Source organism: Salvelinus alpinus, chromosome 33 (genome assembly GCF_045679555.1).
Source record: "Salvelinus alpinus chromosome 33, SLU_Salpinus.1, whole genome shotgun sequence".
Taxonomy (NCBI): Eukaryota; Metazoa; Chordata; class Actinopteri; order Salmoniformes; family Salmonidae; genus Salvelinus; species Salvelinus alpinus.
The window spans coordinates 25,034,190-25,055,965 of NC_092118.1; the positions used below are offsets into that span (position 1 = coordinate 25,034,190).

Sequence of the window (21,776 nt, forward strand, 5' to 3'; positions counted from 1 at the left end):
GGGAGTGTGTAACTGGTCAGGCACCGTGTTATGCAGAGATGCGCACGGTGTCTCCAGTTCGCTTTCATAGCCCGGTGCGCTCTATTCCAGCTCCTCGCATTTGCCGGGCTAGAATGGGCATCCAGCCAGGATGGATGGTGCCGGCTCAGCGCTCCTGGTCTCCAGTACACCTCCTTGGACCAGGATATCCTGCGCCGGCTCTGCGTACTGTGTCTCCGGTGCATCTGCACAGCCCAGTGCGTCCTGTGCTAGCGCCCCGCACTTGCCGGGCTCAAGTGAGCATCCAGCCAGGACGCATTGTGCCAGCTCTACGCTCCAGATCTCCAGTGCGCCTCCACAGTCCAGTACGGCCTGTGCCTCTTCCCCGCACTCGCCCTGAGGTGCGTGTCCTCAGCCCGGTACCACCAGTTCCGGCACCACACATCAGGCCTCCAGTGCGCCTCCACAGTCCAGTGCATCCTGTGCCTCTTCCCCGCACTCGCCCTGAGGTGCGTGTCCTCAGCCCGGTACCACCAGTTCCGGCACCACGCATCAGGCTTCCAGTGCGCTTCCACAGTCCAGAGCTTCCGGCGACAGTTCCCAGTCCAGAGCTTCCGGGCGACAGTACCCAGTCCAGAGCTTCCGGCGACGGGCCACAGTCCGGAACCTCCAACGACGGGCCATAGTCTGGAACCTCCAACGACGGGCCACAGTTCGGAACCTCCAACGACGGGCCACAGTTCGGAACCTCCAGCGACGATCCCCAGTCCGGAGGCTCCAGCGACGATCCCCAGTCCGGAGCTTCTAGCGACGATCCACAGTCCGGAGCCTCCAGCGATGGTTCCCAGTCCGGGGCCTCCGGCGATGATCCGCAGTCCAGAGCCTCCGGCGATGATCCGCAGTCCAGAGCCTCCGGCGATGATCCACGGTCCGGTTCTACAAAGGCGGAGGGATCAGCGTAAAGAGGGGGGGGCTGCGTCCAGAACCGGAGCCGCCACCGAGGGTAGATGCCCACCCGGACCCTCCTCTATAGGTTCAGGTTTGCGGCCGGGAGTCCGCACCTTTGGGGGGGGGGGGGGGGGGGTACTGTCACGCCTTGACCTGAGATACCTCTGCTATCAGTTCACTCATCTATATCAAAATATGTATCTGTACTGTGGTGTACAGGTATCATAAAGCAAATAGAGACATTTGATACCAGTTAAGATAGCAATGTGTTTGTGTATGGGTGAATGGACCAGAAGTATCCCATACAAAACTGTTTTACTTCTCAAGCAAAGGACGGATTGAGAGTCTGAGGAGTTAGCTTTTAAGTGCGTTCTATTGTTTCTGCTCGTAAAGCCATCCCACTGAGACACCACCTCCTCATAATGTATTATCTGGACACATGGATTTCACTTAGTTCCACTTCATAGGACAGAGTATTACTTTTTCCTCGTCCTGGAATGAGCTTAGCACATCGTTTATTGTTAGTTACAGGGCTGACTGTGTTGTGCGTCTGATGGCAGGGGATTCACATTTTTGTCCGATGACAGGGTAGAACAGCTCTCCTTTCGAACGCGTTTCCTTGTATAGTTTGAATGGGTCAACCGGAACAGTAGTTCATTAAGTTGCTATAATTGGGTGCGGTCACCCGTGACCATGGTTTGGAAACATAGGGGTTAGAGGCAAATTCACAGCCAGCATCAACATGGTCCCACCATTGAATAAAGCCATTATGATAGCCGGCACCTTTGGACACAAAGGCCATGATGAGACACATATGTAACACAGTATATATATTATACAAGGAAAGCCAGTAAGAAAACGATGGAGCTTAGGATGCATGCTCAACCAAGAACGACCTTAATTCATCCACTCAAATTAGGCAACTCTGCAAGCCAAGAAGAACAAGGCCATGTACAGTATATTTTATTTACTTGATAGAGCAAGAAACAGGCCATTTTACATAGTGAGACTTTCAGTACACACACACACACACACACACACACACACACACACACACACACACACACACACACACACACACACACACACACACACACACACACACACACACACACACACACACACACACACACACACACACACACACACACACACACACACAGCCCACCAAGTAGAATCCAATGGTCTTAGTTAGGATCAAGCTACAGTGGCTTGTGAAATTATTCATCCCCCTTGGCATTTTTCCTATTTTGTTGCCTTACAACCTGGAATTAAAATTTGATTTACACAACATGCCTAACACTTTGAAGATGCAATTTTTTTTATTTATGTGAAACAAACAAGAAATAAGACCAAAAAAAGACAATTTTAGCGTGCATAACAATTCACCCCCCAAAGTCAATACTTTGTAGAGCCACCTTTTGCAGCAATTACAGCTGCAAGTCTCTTGGGGTATGTCTCTATAAGTTTGGCACATCTAGCCACTGGGATTTTTGCCCATTCTTCAAGGCAAAACTTCTCCAGCTCCTTCAAATTGGATGGGTTCCACAGGTGTACAGCAATCTTCAAGTCATACCACAGATTCTCAATTGGATTGAGAACTGTGCTTTGACTAGGCCATTCCAAGACATTTAAATGTTTCCCCTTAAACCACTCGAATGTTGCTTTAGCAGTATGCTTAGGGTCATTGTCCTGCTGGAAGGGGAACCTCCGTCCCAGTCTCAAATCTCTGGAAGACTGAAACAGGTTTTGTAACGGCTTTCGTTGGTGGAAGTAGAGGAGGACCAAAATGCAGCGTGGTACGTATCCATAATATCGTTTAATCGAGAATGAATACAAAATGAACAAGAGAATAAATGAAAACCAACACAGTCCCGTATGGTGCAAACACTGAAACGGAAAATAACTACCCACAACCCATAATGGGAAAACAGGCTACCTAAGTATGATTCTCAATCAGAGACAACGATCGACACCTGCCTCTGATTGAGAACCATACTAGGCCAAACACATAGAAATATAACATACAGAACAAAACATAGAAAAACAACATAGAATGCCCACCCCAACTCACGCCCTGACCAAACTAAAATAAAGACATAAAAAAGGAACTAAGGTCAGAACGTGACAGGTTTTCCTCAAGAATTTCCCTGTATTTTGCGCCATCCATAATTTCTTCAATTCTGACCAGTTTCCCAGTTCCTGCCGATGGAAAAACATCCCCACAGCATGATGCTGCCACCAGCATGCTTCACTGTGGGGATGGTGTTCTAGGGGTGATGAGGTGTTGGGTTTGAGCCAGACATAGCATTTTCCTTGGTTGCCAAAAAGCAACATTTTAGTCTCATCTGACCAGAGTACATTCTTCCATATGTTTGGGGAGTCTTCCACATGCCTTTTGGCGAACACCAAACTTTTTTTCTTATTTTTTTCTTTAAGCAATGACTTTTTTCTGTCCGCTCTTCCGTAAAGCCCAGCTCTGTGGAGTATACGGCTTAAAGTGGTCCTACGGACAGATACTCCAATCTCCGCTGTGGAGCTTTGCAGCTCCTTCAGTGTTATCTTGGGTCTCTTTGTTGCCTCTCTGATTAATGCCCTCCTTGCCAGGTCCGTGAGTTTTGGTTGGCGGCCGTCTCTTGGCAAGTTTGTTGTGGTTCTTCTTTTCATATTCTCTCCATCTTTTAATAATGAATTTAATGGTACTCCGTGGGATGTTCAAAGTTTCTGATATTTTTTTATAACCCAACCTTGATCTGTACTTCTCCACAACTTTGTCCCTGACCTGTTTGGAGAGCTCCTTGGTCTTCATGGTGCAGCTTGCTTGGTGGTGCCGCTTGCTTAGTGGTGTTGCAGACTCTGGGGCCTTTCAGAACAGGTATATATATACTGAGATCATGTGACACTTAGAATGCACACAGGTGGACTTTATTTAACTAATTATGTGACTTTGAAGGTAATTGGTTGCACCATATCTTATTTAGGGGCTTCATAGCAAAGGGGGTGAATACATATGCATGCACCACTTTTCCGTTTTCTATATTTTAGAATTTTTTGAAACAAGTTATTTTTCTCATTTCACTTCACCAATTTTGACTATTTTGTGTATGTCCATTAAATGAAATCCAAATAAAATTCCATTCAAATTACAGGTTGTAATGTTACAAAATAGGAAAAACGCCAAAGGGGATGAATACTTTTGCAAGGCACTGTATTATTACTCTGAACCTAAACTCTACAGTACTAACATTTTTTGACATACTATCCCTGGTCTTTTTACCCTGACCCTTTACATTGTATTTGGTCTTTCAGCAAATGACTGAGTGGGACAGTGTAAAGGGTGCGTGCTGGTGGCAGGGAAGTCAGGCGCAGGAGAACGAACTTGGTATAAATGGAGTCGTTTAATAGGTGCTCACAAACTCCGAAATCCAACATATACAAAAATAAGGAAAGTGGGTACAAAACCCGTCACACACCAGAATAATAATAGCACCAATACATACAACAAACAATCACCGACAAGGACATGAGGGGAAACAGAGGGTTAAATACACAACATGTAATTGATGGGATTGGAACCAGGTGTGATGGAAGACAAGACAAAACCAATGGAAAATGAAAAATTGATCAGTGATGGCTAGAAGGTCGGTGACCGCCGAACACCGCCAGAACAAGGAGAGGGACCGACTTCGGTGGAAGTCGTGACAGACAGTTGGATAACTTTGACCTTTGTGTTGGCTTAAAGGGTGACAAGTTATTATCCTGTGTACCAATTAATTGATTGCAGTTGTCAAGCCTATGGCACTTGCAGTAATGACAGTGATAGCCCTTACCTAGTCTGGTCTCTACACTCTGGGCTCTGTAGTCATGGAGAATTGTCATGGTCCATATTTCAGCAGTGAGAGGATGGTAGTGGCCACCCAGGAGAGAAAGAGTCTCAGAGACTATACCGGAGGAGGAGAACATATCTTATAGATGATGATGAAAGTCTGACAAACCTTAGGAACTAGGACATATTTCTGAGTTAATAAAACCTTTAGAAAAATATATACACTTAGTGTACAAAACATTAAGGGCACTTGCTATTTCCATGACATAGACTGACCAGGTGAATCCAGGTGATCACTTGTTAAATCCACTTTAATCAGTGTAGATGAAGGGGAGGAGACAGGTTAAAGAAGGATTTTTAAGCCTTGAGACAATTGAGACATGGATTATGTATGTGTGCCATTCAGAGGGTGAATGGGCAAGACAAAATATTTAAGTGCCTTTGAATGGGGTATGGTAGTAGGTGTCAGGAGCACTGTTTTGTGTCAAGAACTGCAATGCTGCTGGGTTTTTCATGCTCAACAGTTTCCCACATGTATCAAGAATGGCCCACCACCCAAATGACATCCAGCCAACTTGACACAACTGTGGGAAGCATTGGAGTCAACATGGGCCAGCATCCCTGTGGAAAGCCTTCAACACCTTGTAGAGTCCATGCCCCAACGAACCGAGGCGGGGTGTTTTGTACACTCAGTTTATACAGTAGAGAGAGTGAGAGAGGCAGCAGGGGGCGCAACAAGTTGTTTTCTTCTCTGTCGTTCCCATGACTGTCATTCTCTCTCTGAGTAGAATTGTGTTTCAGGACACCAGGGATAGAGAGAGCGTGCGTGAGAGAGAGAGAGAGAGAGAGCGAGCGAGAGAGTGAAAATTAACGGAATAATGTCATGTTGACCAGTGCACGTTTACAGAACGTTTGGATATTTGGAGCGGTTTTAAAATGGATTAACTGATTCGGTGGTAGTAACTTCTTTACACCTGGATTGAACTCTGTCGATAGTTTGGATTATGAGGATAGCTGGCACCACAATTTACCATTGAGAAGCAGCAATACTGCACTGGAGAAAGCAACAAGGTAGAAAACACAAGCACAGTTATCCAAGGTAGGAACAGACCATTTACGTTTTATGAAAGTGTAATAATATAGGCCTAATAATAATCATAATAGCCTAATCGTAATAATATAATACATTAGGAAACATTATAATGCAATTGATTAAATTATTAACATTTTAGTAATTTATCCATAATTATGCTTATAATGTTTTTGTTTGTCGACTAATTTCTTTCAAAGAAAATTCAAATGGTAGCCTACATGTTATGTTTCTCATAAATCGCTAAGGATTTCAGATTTTGAAAGTGTAATTTAATGGCTCGCTACTGCGCGCTCACACTTTAAATCAAAATCCCTCAGCCTGAACGAGAGCCTCCTGTCCCGTCCCTGTCGGTTTTGACAGAATGTCGATCTTTTTGCGCAGGGTGCAGCCAGCTTTCTATTTGTTGATAGCACATATATATACTAGCCTGCAATTGTGATGTTGTTTACCATAACTAAATAATATTTGTAATAGCCCAGCCTCATAATACGTTTTAAAGACGTTTTAAGTAATAGGCATAGCCTACATGTTTTTGGATAAATTAAATTCTAGGCTATTGTGAAAATAAAGTAAATAAATATTATGAATATTATTTATTTAATGACAATGGAACTTTCCAAACCTCACATGGATGGAATTGCACCAGTGTGAGACAAACAAAACAGACAGGTTTATGTTTAAGTTGAAGTGATCTTTAAACCCCCACATTCATCATACCAAGTGTGGTTTATTTTGAGAGATACATCACAGATTAGTTTTTACTACAAGCACAGTGATAAAAGTGTCACTGCAGTCCAGCCATTTGAAAATGGAGTCCTGTTTCAGTGGGTGGCCACTCATTAGGACCAGGGCAAGGGTCAAGGGTCAACACACATGGTCAAGTGGGCAGAAGCCATGTTCCCCTGAGTCTATGGTCAGGACCTTCAGACAAACTGAGACATTAAAGAGCAGACCTGACACCGCATGTGGTCTTGAGGAGAAGTGTTGTATTAAATATGATATTACTGCTTTATTGCTGTGTTATTAATGTCATTATGTCTGCAAATACAACATATCATTTTTTAGGTACTGTAGCCCTCAAAATCTAGGAGATATGAGGGAACTTTGTATCTGGATTCTGAGGTGAGATATCGCTTGTCACTTACAATCACTCTGGTATACACTGAACAGACTCATCTTAAACATGTTGTATCACACTGCAGCTGCTGATCATGCACTATGCATGACTCAATTTAATAATTTTGTTTTAATTGTCTCCAATTTTAGATTATAATACTTTTTCTTTGTAAAAAAGCTGTTAAATGTATTATAGCTGAGTATGCTATCTGTCACACACAGAGTTTCTATGCTTCTGCTGCTGCTCAAGACATATCCCCTGGATTGCCAGCTCACTACAGACCACAGGAAGGTCAGTAGAGTGGCTGGGGGCCAGCAGAGGGGAGAAGGGGAGCAGGGAGGGGGTTGTGCTGAGTGGAGGGCACGATATCTGTGTTTTAACGTGTGTGGTCTGTTTGACATCCCCAAGCCCAGGTTGATAGACCTCACTCGTGTGTTTGCAGCCTGAGAATCAATTTATCACTCGCCTTTATCATCATCTCACGCCAGTTGGCACAGAATCACGGAATCTGAACTGCCAAAGAAGGCATGATCTTGTCTTCCGATCGTAACCCTAGCCAATTAGCACCCTCCAGTTCACAGAGGATGCATATCCTTTCAACTGTACAGGGGAAGTTTATAGTGTCTGCTGCCGTGATGATATTGTTCAACCACAAAGCCATTAAATACAACACTAGTCTATCTCGGCCCATGTAAACATGCAATCAGTTATTGAGGAAGGATGCCCCCCCCAGGGGAATCCGATCCGGGTGTAAATCTGTTCATGCCAGCAGTCAGCAATACATCCCCTTGTAGAGAGAGAGAGAGAGAGGATCAATATTTATAACTGTACTTTGTGGAGAGTGTTGATGGACAGGCTAACTGTCTGACGGGGCATTCCTCTCTGGGAGAGAGTTTGTCTCTGTTGGCCCTTTGCATTTCCAGGAGTCCAGCTGTTTGACCCATGGCTGACCCTGGAGATGACAGTGGAGTAGAGTTACAAAGGCTGCAGCGAGGAGGGGGCCATGGTCTGAGTGATCTCTGAATAGCCCCATGTCGGTGACAGACAGAAGGATAGCTATCTGCCAACTCTCCCTACTATCCCTACCGTTTGGGTATTCTCTTACAGTCTTCTCAACGCCAATGGGAGGCTAAGCCTTTACCATGTGCATGTGTAAGCTCACAGAGGACAGGATGAATGTAGACAAAGTGGCTCTTAAAGAGCTGGATTTCCTTCTTTGCGGCTCCTCAGGCAAAGCTGGCTGGCGCAGGGCAGGGTTGGCTGGCGCAGGGTCCTGAGACAGAGAGTGCAGTGATAGCCACTAAGGCGCTAATACGTCTCTGGCAGCGTTACACAGAGGGCTAGAGTCAACAGAGGGATATGCAGGTAGTCAGTAGGGGATGGGAGAGTAGCAGACAACCTCTAATCAGACAAATCTGGGCTTTATCCGACATGAACAGAAGCTCATCGCATACACAGCGAGGGAGAGAGAAAACCGTTGTTGATAACATGAGGTCATTGTCTCATTGACTTCAAGTCTTTCATGAATAATGATGTTATTCTTTTTCTTCTCTACTCTGCTCTCAAGTGGTGTCTGTTTCATGTTATCCATGCTGTGGGTGGTGTAGGGCTTTAACTCAGGATGTTACTGCAGGTTCCTCAAAGGGCAGACCCCCAGCAGCAGGAGGCTGGAGGAGTGCAGGGTGGGGCCCCAGGCTCCTGGGGCTCCTGGGGGCCTTGGTCCTCCTGCTCCCGCTCCTGTGGGGGAGGGGTTCAGGAACAGAACCGACCCTGCCTACCCTCCCACACCCCCTCTATGGGTGCTGTTGCCTACCCCTCCAGGCCGGATGGCCACCACCTCAACCAGAACCCAGGCCATGTAGTGTCTGCCCTAAGACCCACTGTCCCGCTGCACCGCACCAACCCTGGGAGACCCCCACCCTCCAACAGCAACACCAGCTTGGCCAGCCGAGGGGAGCTGAGGGACCAGCAGAGAGACAGAGAGGCCAATGCTGGACGCAGGTACAGTATCTATCACACCATACAGACAAGGGCCTGTCTGTCTTTCAGTCTGACCTGTGTTTAATGTCCTGCATGCTGAGCAGCCCAGTCTAAAAGTGTCTCTTTGGAGCTCCAGCTCACCCCATGGTCCATTGGACTCACCTCCAGTGTAAAGCTATTCTTTTATGGATGGAGTCAATGGCTCGGCTTGTGCTTGGCGGGTTTGTGGCCTCCTTCCTGTGAGCTCGAGTTAAAAAGCTTTTAAATAAATAGAGCTGACAGTTGAGTAATGGGGGGTTGTTGACGTAGGAATCCAAGTCTCCAGACAAAAGCGCTCTCCGCTCGGCGCTTGTTTGCTGACACTAATATCCATCCGCTTCTCAGAAGTAATTTGCACCTGTGATGTGTATCTTTGACATTTTGTTTGACAGTCTTTGATAGTCCAGTCAACACATTTTGAATGTAAACAAGTGCCGTAAGTGGAGGCTATTTAGCACAGACAATTGTTTTTACCCGTGTGTGTGTGTGTGTGTGTGTGTGTGTGTGTGTGTGTGTGTGTGTGTGTGTGTGTGTGTGTGTGTGTGTGTGTGTGTGTGTGTGTGTGTGTGTGTGTGTGTGTGTGTGTGTGTGTGTGTGTGTTTTCAGGAGGGGCAGTGACAGTCCCATCATTCCAGGGAAGTATGGCTATGGGAGGAGGCCTTACGTTGTGTCTCTCCAGACAGACACAGGCCAGACGTCTGGGATAGAGACAGGGGCTGGTCGCTCCCACAGACAGAGACGCTCCTCGCTCTCTGACCCTAGCCCGTCAGCCACCAGGCACGGAGGCCACAGGCCAAACCCCTACCGTCCGCCCTACAACAACCCCCATCTCCACAGCTACAGCCCAGTCCATCACCAGCCCCCAGCCCCCCAACCCAGGTCTAACCCTAACCCAGCCTCCCCTCCCAGGGCTAACTCTAACCCTAACCCAGCCTCCCAGCCCAGGGCTAACCCTAACCCTAACTCTAACTCTAACTCTAACCCTAACCCTAACCCAGCCTCCCCTCCCAGGGCTAACCATAACTCTAACTCTAACCCTAACCCAGCCTCCCCTCCCAGGGCTAACCCTAACCCAGCCTCCCAGCCCAGGGCTAACCCTAACTCTAACTCTAACTCTAACCCTAACCCTAACCCAGCCTCCCCTCCCAGGGCTAACCATAACTCTAACTCTAACCCTAACCCAGCCTCCCAGCCCAGGTCTAACCCTAACCCAGCCTCCCCTCCCAGGGCTAACCATAATCCAGCCTCCCAGCCCAGGGCTAACCCTAACTCTAACACTAAACCAGCCTCCCAGCCCAGGGCTAACCCTAACTCTAACTCTAACCCTAACCCAGCCTCCCCTCCCAGGGCTAACCATAACTCTAACTCTAACCCTAACCCAGCCTCCCAGCCCAGGTCTAACCCTAACCCAGCCTCCCCTCCCAGGGCTAACCATAATCCAGCCTCCCAGCCCAGGGCTAACCCTAACTCTAACCCTAACCCAGCCCCCCAGCACAGGTCTAGCCCACCCTGGTCCTCCTCACTCTACCAGTCCAGCCAGGGGCACCAACCTAGGCAGGAGCAGCAGCACTCATCCAGCCAGGCCTCAGCAGCTCAGCAACCCTTTGGACGGCCCTACAACCCACTGCCCACCTCCTCCTGTGTGGGAGAGCACAACCAGTACAAGATTTGCAACAACAACGTAAGAACGGTTCAGCCATCACTTATGATCATTTATGAATTAATCCCTCACTGTAACCCACAGCTAAACAGCTAAATCAATCACGAAGGGTAAAACATGGAGATTATTAAGGAAGATGAGGTCTGACAAGACAGATATAGTGGAGATTTTACGATGGTTAACTTTGCTAGGCAGCGATTGTAAAGACTGGAATTTACCTTGGGGGAGAATGTGGCCATTTCTGGACATAGTAGGCCGGGGGACACATATTCACTCTCTATCTGTCTATATGTCTGTTCAGGCCTGTCCTCCAGCCAGTAGACACATCAGAGCGGTGCAGTGTTCTTCCTACAACAGCTATCCCTTCATGGGTCGACTGTACGAGTGGGAGCCTTTCAATGAAGGTATGGGTGGGTCTCGTCATGTTTTTCATATTACCGTGGTGTTAGACAATATTATCCAAGGTGTGAGGTGATGTAAGCGCCAAAGTATGTCACCTGTCTCGGCCATTTTGATGAATGTCCTGAGCTGCCAGATGTTGTTTAGCTGTTTGGAGATCTAGGTGTCTTAAGTATCCAAGCAACAGTCAAAACACCTCAAGGATAGACAATTACTTTTAGGATACTGATTAACATGTTGTGTTTTTCTTCTCTCTGTTGGAGTGAATGGCATTTACTGCAGACGTATGACTAGATTAAAGCTCAAATAACTTCACTTTAGTTGATGAGGACAAGTCAAGTTTGCTTGATACCTTTCTCAAACACATGAACATGCAATTACAACACTTTTAGCAATAGCTGTCCTTGTAACCTCGTGAGCTAATGGACAAAACATCTGAGTGAAGTCCAAGTGCAGGTGGATTACAAACCTGACGTTACATTCACCCCACTGCCTGCCAACTCCCAGTGGTTTCCAGGCCTGGAGGGCATCTGCCTCCCTCCCACACAAGAGACACCACCCAGAGATCTGTGATTCTAATTACCACTAATGGATCACCAGAGAGGAGCAAATAACCTGTTAACTTCCCTTGATCCCTTGGATTTATTAAGAATTTGGTTAGCTTTCCTTGAATCCCTCGTTGTTGCTTGACATTACCTTTCACCACACAGCATTACTGTAGAAGGAACACTGCAAACATTGATTTACTCATCACTTGTAATCACAGGATAATTGTGAGGACGTGCCATGATTTAGTCCACTCCTCGCATCAGTTGCTAGATGGCAGCATGGCTCAATGGAAGAAAACAACTCTTTACTGCACTACATCACAATTCTAATGCAGCAGTCTACCCAGCTTGTCCACCTACATTGAACAATGTACATTTACAGCCCTGCCAGGCACCCTACCAGAGAGAGATAATGTTTTGTACTCATAAATCATATCAAATCATTCATTTCTGTGTCTCCTCTGTCACAGTTTCAGGCGACCAGCGTTGTGAGCTCAACTGTCGTGCGATCGGTTTCCGCTTCTACGTGCGTCAGTCGGATAGGGTCATCGATGGGACGCCGTGCGGCCAGAACGAGACTTTCATCTGTGTGGCAGGGAGGTGTCAGGTAGGACACTTAACTCATTTACCAGTGGCCTGGCCAGGCCTGTGGACTCCTGCCAAACCACTCAGAATAGAACAGAACAGTGACAGGATGGATGGAATCAGAGGAAAGAAAAGCATAATTCATTGAGATGAAATGTTGACATCATTCCACAAAACCTTCAAACACGAGAAAACACGGTCCCAAAAGAGTTCTCAAGATCAACTGCATCCAAATGCAAGATACAGTACATTTTATTAAAGACATTTAATCAATTATACATAACCAGCAGAGGGCAGCAGAGTATAACACTGTTATCTGCCCATAAGGAGTGAAACAGAGGTCAGCTTGGGTTGACTGGGTGTCCAGGATCTGGGATCTCAATGAAGGATCATGATGGACATATTTGTTCCTTTGACTTGATTTTTTATATGCATCTCTGAAACACACCTGTGGCCAGAACTTGGAAAGACAACAGTCCCTGTGTAAACCTGTGCTATTGACTGACTGTGTCCAGTGTGCAGCTGGATACGTTTTACCTGTTATTTCATCAGGATTGAACTCTTAGAGATGTTTTTCCAATATGATTTTAAGCCATAATTCTGAGTGAACCCTTTCCAAGTTGCGCTCTAGGAACTCGTGCTTGCCTCTGAGTCTCCCTTCAACTCAATTTGCTGCGCTCTCAAGCACATTTCCCCCCCATGGAGATCTTTACTATATTAAGATTTAATCAAGATAAAGAGTCCCTCTGATCTCATATTAGCTTTTAGTAATTTCCACTTTTAATACCAGTGAAATTGTGATTTATCACAGGGGCCAGCGTTTTCACCAGACCTTCAGCCCTCCAGCCGATAGATCTCTGGGCAGTGTGGTGACTAGCTGACCCCATGGAGGGAGTGGTCTGCTTTTATGTGGCCGTGGTCGGATCTCACTCTGTATTCATGCAGCTGGTCTGTGGTATGCGGGTGTGGTATGGACTGCAGTGTGCACTGTACTGTACTCTACTCTACTGTACTGTAGCTTATACTGCTGTGGTCTGTGGGTGTGGTATGAACTGCAGTGTGTACTGTACTCTACTCTATGTGTTTGGGTCCTTTTTGGCTCTCTGTCTCTAATACCCTGCAGTTGTCCAGTAGGTTTACTTGTGTATAACACGGTCCATCTCTGTCCAAGGCGGACCCTGGATTTGAACCGACGCCAACACCAAGCCTAGGCATTTCCGACAGTGCTTTAGCATTTCCGACAGTAACTTCGCCATCTGCTACACATTGTGAGCTAAACCAACCAGGTACCATTCTGTACTCTCTCTCTCTCCCTACTAGGGAACGTATTGAGGCCTGATTTCGGTGTATACTCACCTAGGGAATATATTCAGCAGGTCAGGGCACATCCCATAGTAGCAGTGAGATGCTGTCATAAATTATATTGAGGAGACCAAAGTAGACTGATGACATAGACACAGAAACATCTGCTTTTCCTGCCTTGGCCCTTTTTGCTTGCGTACAATAAAATCACATCTCCTACTGTAGCTGTAACCAAAGGCTCTGTTTATTCTGCCCTCTGTGTGGAGCTGGAGTCAGTTTGCAGCAGGCATCTCTTTACTTTGTATGGTTAAACTTTGACTTTGTTATTTCGCAAGGTGTCTGCAGAGGCTTATGGCTGCATTCTCTTTGAGCTCAATCAGATTTAGCCTATAGATATGTTGCATAGAGTAGAGCTCAGGTCTGTTTCTGCCTTGTCTGTTTCCTGTGGTCCTGCTCTACAGGAAGCAGACCTGTCCTGCACTGTGTGCTGAACTCTGTGTTGCTGTGTTTTATAAGCTCAGGGAGTGTGTGAGTGTGTGCGGATGGGGGTGATTTTCAAGTGTGATGAGAGGTTGTGCTGGAGCGAGTAATGCAGGAGTATGTGTGTTTATTTATGTGTACCACACACACCAATAGATAAGTAGAGTTTCCCACTGCAGATCCTGGAGAGCTTGGCATCCTGCCCACTCATACCCCTATAGCGCTACAGTCCTAAATACACACTGTAGACACAGACAGGTTTGACCTAAATTAGGCTCAGTGACAATCCCTGTATTATTGCAGTAGATAATTTGTTCTCAATGATTTACCTGGCTAAATACAGGTTGAATAAATAAATATTGATCCCCTACAGAGAGATTAAAGTAGATGTGACGTGTCAAAATTTTGATTGATGACCCTATGTGAACTCTATGTGAACTCTATGTGAACCCTATGTAGTGATGACGTGTGCATGTCTTCTGGTCAGGCAAGCCTGGTTAGGTGGGGGCTATGGGGTGAGTAAGGGTCCATTTGACAGGCCGTTAATGATTGATGACCCAAGCCTGATTTATGACCCTATGTAATGATTTATGACCCTATGTCATGTAGAAGGGTGCATGCCCAGGGGGGTTGGTGGGGTTGAGTAAGTGACCATGTGTCAGGTCAACCTGTTACTGTTTCTCACGGTTTGGGTTGGTTAATGCCCCTTATAAAGCCGCTGAACAATTCCTGTTTAAGAGTGCACAAGATCTTAAGAATAACCATGGAATTTGGGATCGGTACCAAAGAAGTGATGACGGTAACAACTGAAGCAGGCCCTCGGGTTGCCCATAGAGCAAGGGCAAAGTATCAACCAGCAATATATGATGCGCCAAAAAAACGTTTTTTAAATGTGTATAGAACCCAAATACCGCCAGCAAATGCTCTGACAGATCAAGTGTTGATGTCTAATGGCCAGCAGTGGGGGTATCGGTTTGATTACCTGGCCTGTAGAGTGACCCTCTATACGGTAGATGAAGGAGAAGAATATACAGAACAGACTGTAGGCTTGGAATATGGTGTTGAAGACTGGTCGGTTTTTCGCAAGGTTGTGTGTCCTGAACTGAGCCTTATCACCAAGGGGTATACTGTGTTCACGGGCCACGAGACCCGTTGGGAAGGTACCCCAGACTCCTCAGGACAAATATTTCACAGGGTGAAAATACAAAGACAGAATGGCCGACCGTGCGGCGCTGTCGAGTTCTATATCGGCACCGAGGCAATCCGAAACCACAACCTTAGGGGTGGTGGCCTGACTGGGGATACCCGACTGCGTCTGGTTATTCCTTTCAAGAGTTGGGATGTAATGGAATTGAAAATGTTGCAACCGTTGGATGCTCTCTTTGTACAGAGCCAACAGCGTCAGAGCCTTGTTCATTTAAAGAAGTGCATAATATATACGAATCGTAAAGATTACGATGCAAAAGAGCCTCAAGAAGATACAGCGTCAGAAGAAAACTAAGTAAGCGGATGCTTTAACCCCGCCCCCCCAGATACCCAATGGCCTTGTTCTACAATAAAAAGAAAAAAGCAGCCAGTTCTTCATTTCAGCATACACCATGGATCTCCAGACCATCTACGAGGAAGCCACTACGTCATGGGGGCCCGACACTAAAGACTCTATGCCACGAAGCCCTACACTCTACGCACCCCTGGCAAGACCCGTGACACCCCCGACATTTACCCAGCCTGAGGATGTGTTTGATGGGGTGGCCAGTACTATTTTTGTGGATACAATCAAGGCCTCTGTAGCTACACTTTTAAACGTGGTGATTGGCGAATATATACGAGAAAAATGCATCGGCTGTGAGATCAATCATCCCAGCCAGCGTCGTCATCCTTGCCTCTACGACCCTCCTAGATACTACTTTTTCAATCATTTTGAGGAGCTGGTGAAAAGACTGTGGTCCTGCCGTTTTATACCAGCGCTGGTCATCGCCCTGGAGTCTATGGGTCTTGTGCCGTCTATCCCTAGAGTTTACGGGGTAACCGAAGCCTTCCTACATGAACTGAAGGAGGCCATCTTCATCCATGAGAAACTCAAAGAAATCCGACACACCCTGGTGGACGACAACAAATACAGGGAAGCTGTGGTGGCTGATGTGATGCTTTTCTGGCTCAATAAATCCCAAGAGACCGAGTGACATTTTGTTTATTTAGAGCTATGGGTAACTATGTGTCTACGATGTTTGAGCGAATAAATACCTTTTTTCTTTTGAGAGACCTTACAAATGTTATGCATCAGATTATTGAAAATAAAGTGAACAATGTAAAGTTCTACACGACCCACAATACAGGGGTTATTGTAGAGCGTGTGTTAAAAATGGAGCAAATCATGAAACATGTCCGACATACGGGCGAGAGTTTACAATGGTCACATATGGTATCAAGGCTTGTTGAGGATTCTGAAGAACTAGAAATAACTTTGGCTAAGATTTTACATTATTTGTTTGAACCACCCTTTAATGTGAATGTGTATCATATTTGTTGTTTATATACTTATATATCAGACGTGTGTGTTTTAAAAATTCAGCGAAACAAACCTGTAAATCTAAACAATATATACAGGGTGTTGCATGCTGTGATTGTTGAGAAAACGGGGACTTGTATCTTGCAACAAATCCTGAATTGTCTGTATACGTAATAATTGTTGCATTCTTAAAATAAAAATTCACAAACTGAAATGTTGTCGTTATATGAAAGTGGCTCATTACAGTTATTGTACCTCAGAGAGGCAAGAAGGATGGCTGAGCAGCTGTTGAAAAACATATATTATAATCCCGCTAACCCCGGGTCTTATGGGGGTAAAGAGCGTTTACAGAGAGCTATAGTCGAAGAAACAGGTAGTCTGTTAAGCGATGCTAAAGTGAATGAATGGTTATCAGAGCAAGATGCCTACACTCTACATAAACCTGTAAGAAAACAATTTCCAAGAAATAGAGTTTTTTCTACGCATCCATTATCCCAATTTCAGGCGGATCTATGTGACATGCAGTCCCTTGCCGATAAAAATGTTGGAAATCGCTACATGCTAACGGTTATAGATATTTTCTCTAAATTAGCCTATGTAAGGGTGTTAAAAAATAAGAGCGGGGCAGAGGTGACCAGGGCCTTTGAATCGATCTTGAAGGCAGGAGGCGCACCCAAGAAAGTGCAGACGGATGGCGGAAAAGAATTTTTTAATAAAACATTTCAGAAGCTAATGAATAAGTATAATATAGTACATTTTGCTACAGGCTCTGATTTGAAAGCTTCGGTTGTGGAACGCTTTAATAGGACTTTGAAAGAGCGGATGTGGCGATATTTTACAGCTCACAACACCAACAGATATACAGACATAGTTCAGGATTTAGTAAACGGGTACAACCACAGCTACCATAAGACTATACGTATGAAGCCCTCTGAGGTCTCTTCGGAAAACTCTTTTCAAGTCTTTAAAAATATGTATGGTTTGTTCCCACTTCGCCGTAAGAAAAAAATGACTTTTAAATTCCTAGTGGGTGACTTGGTGCGTATATCAAAGTTGAGGGGTGTTTTCGACAAAAAATACGAACAAGGCTTTAGCTCGGAGTTGTTTACCGTTACCGAATGTCTGCCACGCATTCCGCCGGTCTACAAATTAAAAGATTATGACGGGGATCTTATAGAGGGATCTTTTTATGAGAAGGAATTACAGAAGGTCCAGTTGGGTAAAGACAAAGTCTTTCACGTGGAGGAGATTCTAGATCAGAAGAGAGAAAAGGGTAAAAAATGGTTGCTGGTCCGCTGGAAAAACTGGCCTCAAAAGTTCAACAGTTGGGTATTGGAGCAGGATGTGGTGGAGGCAACGGGGATTAATTTAAACCCCTAGTCATGATAACTAGCGCATCATTCGCGTGTACACAGTTGGGCATCATGGAACACAGCGGCTTCTACCTGACTCTCCCCAGTAATGCGTCGGCACAGATATATCGTAATAATCAGAGTTCGAAGTATACAACCAATTTTCCAAAGCCTATAGAGTTATCAGAGGCTTGGGAAGTAGGTCTCAGCGAGATTACATACCCCCATAGTTGGTATAATATCAAAGCTAAGGACCGTGATTTTTATTGCAAAAGGTTATCGGAACCTGCGAAACTTATTAAGCTTAAAAAAGGTTTCTATAGAACCGTCGACAGGATCGTCTCAGAGTTGAATGAACACCTAACCCTGAACAAGATGGAAATATTCCTATTCTACAATCCAATCCATAAAAGGATACAAATCTCAGGGCCTGCTAACGGAGGTATAAAGACCAGCGGTAATTTATCCTACATGTTGGGGATGGGTCCCAATAAATGGACGTATGTGAACGATAAATTATTCCCATTCCCTGCGGATATACATGCAGGCTTTTACAACATATTTGTCTATACCGACATCATAACCTATCAAAGGGTCGGAGACAGCTGTGTGCCCCTCCTGCGAACAGTTCATATAGACGGCAAGGATGGGGACATCGTCACTGTCAATTATGACAAGCCGCACTACGTACATGTCAGCAAGAACTATATTGAAAACATTCTGGTTGAGCTTAAAACGGATCAGAACGAAAACATTGAATTTACTTATGGTAAAACGATTGTAAAACTCCACTTTAGACCCACCAAAACCTCTCTACATATATAATAGCTGTATTATATTTATAAACATAATACAAATAAAAGAGTTATGGAGCACCATCAGCTCGACCCTAACCGTTATGTTTCATACTATGTGGATCAAGTGGGTAATGGACTACCAGGATATCATGGAGCGCCGACAATGTATGGTTCGGGGATAGGAGGTATATTCCGTAACCTCTTCAGGATGGTTTTACCGTTTATGAAGAGAGGCTTCAGCATAGCCAAACCACATTTAAAATCAGCGGCTAAAAATATAGTAAGTGAGGTTGTAGCCAATGCTATGACCCGAAGGGCGTCACCAGAGGTGGAGCATCAAGAAGGCTCGGGGCTTATGATATTGTCTCGAAGGCCAAAAAAGAGACCCCCTGGTTTAAGGCGTAGGCCGGCACCTAAAAAGCGGCGGTTAACTGTTAAAAGAACCTCAGTAAGTCAAAGACGGGGTAAAGTGAGGAGGTCTGTACCAAAACAGGCTAAAAGAATACTAGGAAGTATTTTCTAAAAGAATAAGTGACATGGCTCTTTTACATCGAATGTCCTCTGAAGCTATAAAGACAGAACTCGATCTTTTCACGGCACCGTTAACGCAGCATTCAATAGATAGATCCAGTTATGTGGAGATAGCCCCTCTCTCTGCTATTACCGATAACGGGCCTATCGAATTTTTCATACCAGGCCATGGTGACAACTATCTGGACCTCAACAACACCTTGGTGCATTTACGTCTAAAAGTGACCAAAAGAGATGGGTCTAATATTGCAGGCGATGCCAAAGTGAGTCTCATTAATTACCCCTTGGCCACCATTTTCTCCCAAGTTGATGTGACTTTGGGTGAACGCCTAATCAGTCAAAGCAGCGCTACATACCCTTATAGAGCCATCATGGAGTGTTTACTAAACTACTCCGAAGACACTCTCAAAACCCAATTTAGCGCCGGGCTGTTTAGCAAGGATACTGCAGGAGCCTCTATGGAATCGACAGACCCTTCCACTGGTGCAAACAAAGGACTAGCGGCACGAGCTCGCTACTGCGCCGAATCTCGAGAGTTTCATTTGCTAGGCCCTATACACTCTGACATTTTCTTTCAAGAACGGTTACTCTTAAATTCGGTTGATTTAAGATTAAAATTAACCAGGGCCAAGGATGATTTTTGCCTGATGTCTCCCCAAGACGGGGATTTTAGTTTGAAAGTGTTGGGGGCAACCCTTTTTATTAAAAAAGTATCTGTATCTCCGGCCGTGCGCCTGGGTCACTCACATGCTTTGATGAAAGGAAATGCCCTTTACCCTCTCCAAAGAATTACCATGAAAACCTTTAGCATACCTGTGGGCAGTAGAATCTGCAGTCAAGAAAACCTATTTCTAGGCCCTTTACCTAGATATGTGGTTATAGGTCTGGTTGATCACGCCTCTAATACGGGCAGTTTAGATAAAAACCCCTTTAATTTTCAGCACTTCAATGCAGAGTATGTAGTGCTCTGTCAGGACGGACGTCAGGTTCCGGCGAAGGCTTTCCAACCACAATTTAATAACAACATATCTGTGCGAGAATTTTACAATCTATTCCTGGCTACAGGGCGACATCTAAAAGATCTCTCTTTACCTATTGACAGAAATGATTTTGCAGAGGGTTACACGTTGTATGCTTTCAATTTATCCCCTGATGATGACACCTCAGGAAATCTGTCTGTGGTGTCCCAAGGGAACCTCAGGCTGGAAATGCGTTTCCGTACACCTTTAGCCTGTACAGTTAGCATGATTGTTTACGCATGCTCTGATTCAATCTTGGAAGTGAATGCCCGAAGACAGGTCTTAGTGGATTATTATTAAGGACCTTTGAACAAAGACATGAATACCCAAGAGTTGGACGGGCTCATGAGCCGCTTGATTGGAAAACAATTTTGTGGAGTGTTGGCTTGTGATGAATTACCTATTGAGATATGGCCTGAGAGGCCTGCAATGTTTATTGTCAATACCCATCCTAAACACATGCCGGGTGAACATTGGCTAGCTATGACATTAGAACAGGAAGGTGGAAGAAAAATCTCAACTTTTTTTGATTCCTATGGCTTTCCCCCCGGTTTTTCCCATTTCCCTAAATCTATTAAAGATTTTTTGACCCTAAACGGTTCAAAGATCTACTACAACATCAAACAAGTGCAAGATAACCTTTCCACTACATGCGGTCACCACTGTGTATTTTACCTGTGCCAAAGAGCCCGGGGAGTTTCTTTTGAAGATGTAATGTCTCTTTATAAGGATGATTTAAGAAGTAATGATAACCTTGTAGCTTGTTTTGTTAGAAAATATCAAAAGTGTTCAAATGTGTGTCCTTTAAGAACGCGTAATCAAGGCGTATGCTCACGTCATATGTTTCAAGAATGTCACAAATGTTAAAATGCTTATTTTTTCAAATATTTTTTTTTATTGAATTTAATCATAGTCATTCAAAAGTCATTTTCAAAAGGCTAACCACCCCGAGAGATCGGGATTAGGAAAAGGTCCTGAGACGTTCAGGGGAGTAAATGAGTTATCATCATCGTTTTCATAGGGTGGAGGTGTTGTTGGGTCATCTTTAGGGGTGCTGTATCTCGTTGAAGGCTTTTGTTTTAAAGCTTGAATCTGTTGACGAAGCTTATGGTTGGGTACACCCGAGAGGGGAATGTTGAGGATTGCCAGGGCCTTAAGAAACTGACGCCATCCTGGAGGCCTTCGGTCCTCAGCAACCTTGTGGGCAGCCGTGGTACTTTTAAGCAAGTCCTGCATATGGGACCCCCTAACCACAGAGCCCTGAAGGATAAACTCTCCAGAGTCGTTCCAAGCAGCTACCCCCTTTGAGTCTTTTATCTTGTTCATAATGTATTTAACATTCTTCCTGTTACGTAACGGCACATGTGTCAGTAGGTCATGCATAACTTTATCTTCAATTGGCATTTGAGCTTCACCAGACATATTATCTCCACTAGGTAAGATCGCCGGTACAGGCCTTACAGGGGCCGGGCTCTCGTTAGGTTCGACATCTGTTAAAGGGTCCGGTAGGGAAAGGGTTAAATGGCTAGTCTCTCTCTCCCCTTGTTTTACCCGAGTCAAATACCTTTGCATTAGGTTTGTGTATTTTTGAATCTTATCATAGGGGTTCAAT

General features: G+C 45.2%; 1 protein-coding gene across 1 annotated transcript in view; it reads left to right on the forward strand.

The window, feature by feature from the left end:
* Nucleotides 1-5,574: 5,574 nt before the first annotated feature.
* The window catches only part of LOC139563265 (thrombospondin type-1 domain-containing protein 4-like), a 65,785-nt gene continuing 49,583 nt past the window's right edge, over nt 5,575-21,776 (forward strand). The window contains exons 1-7 of the mRNA XM_071381768.1: nt 5,575-5,852; nt 6,912-6,968; nt 7,185-7,254; nt 8,597-8,964; nt 9,589-10,663; nt 10,944-11,046; nt 12,060-12,196. Of these exons, the coding sequence (XP_071237869.1) occupies nt 6,940-6,968; nt 7,185-7,254; nt 8,597-8,964; nt 9,589-10,663; nt 10,944-11,046; nt 12,060-12,196 (1,782 nt within the window). The 5' untranslated portion in view covers nt 5,575-5,852; nt 6,912-6,939. The remainder of the gene's footprint in view (nt 5,853-6,911; nt 6,969-7,184; nt 7,255-8,596; nt 8,965-9,588; nt 10,664-10,943; nt 11,047-12,059; nt 12,197-21,776) is intronic.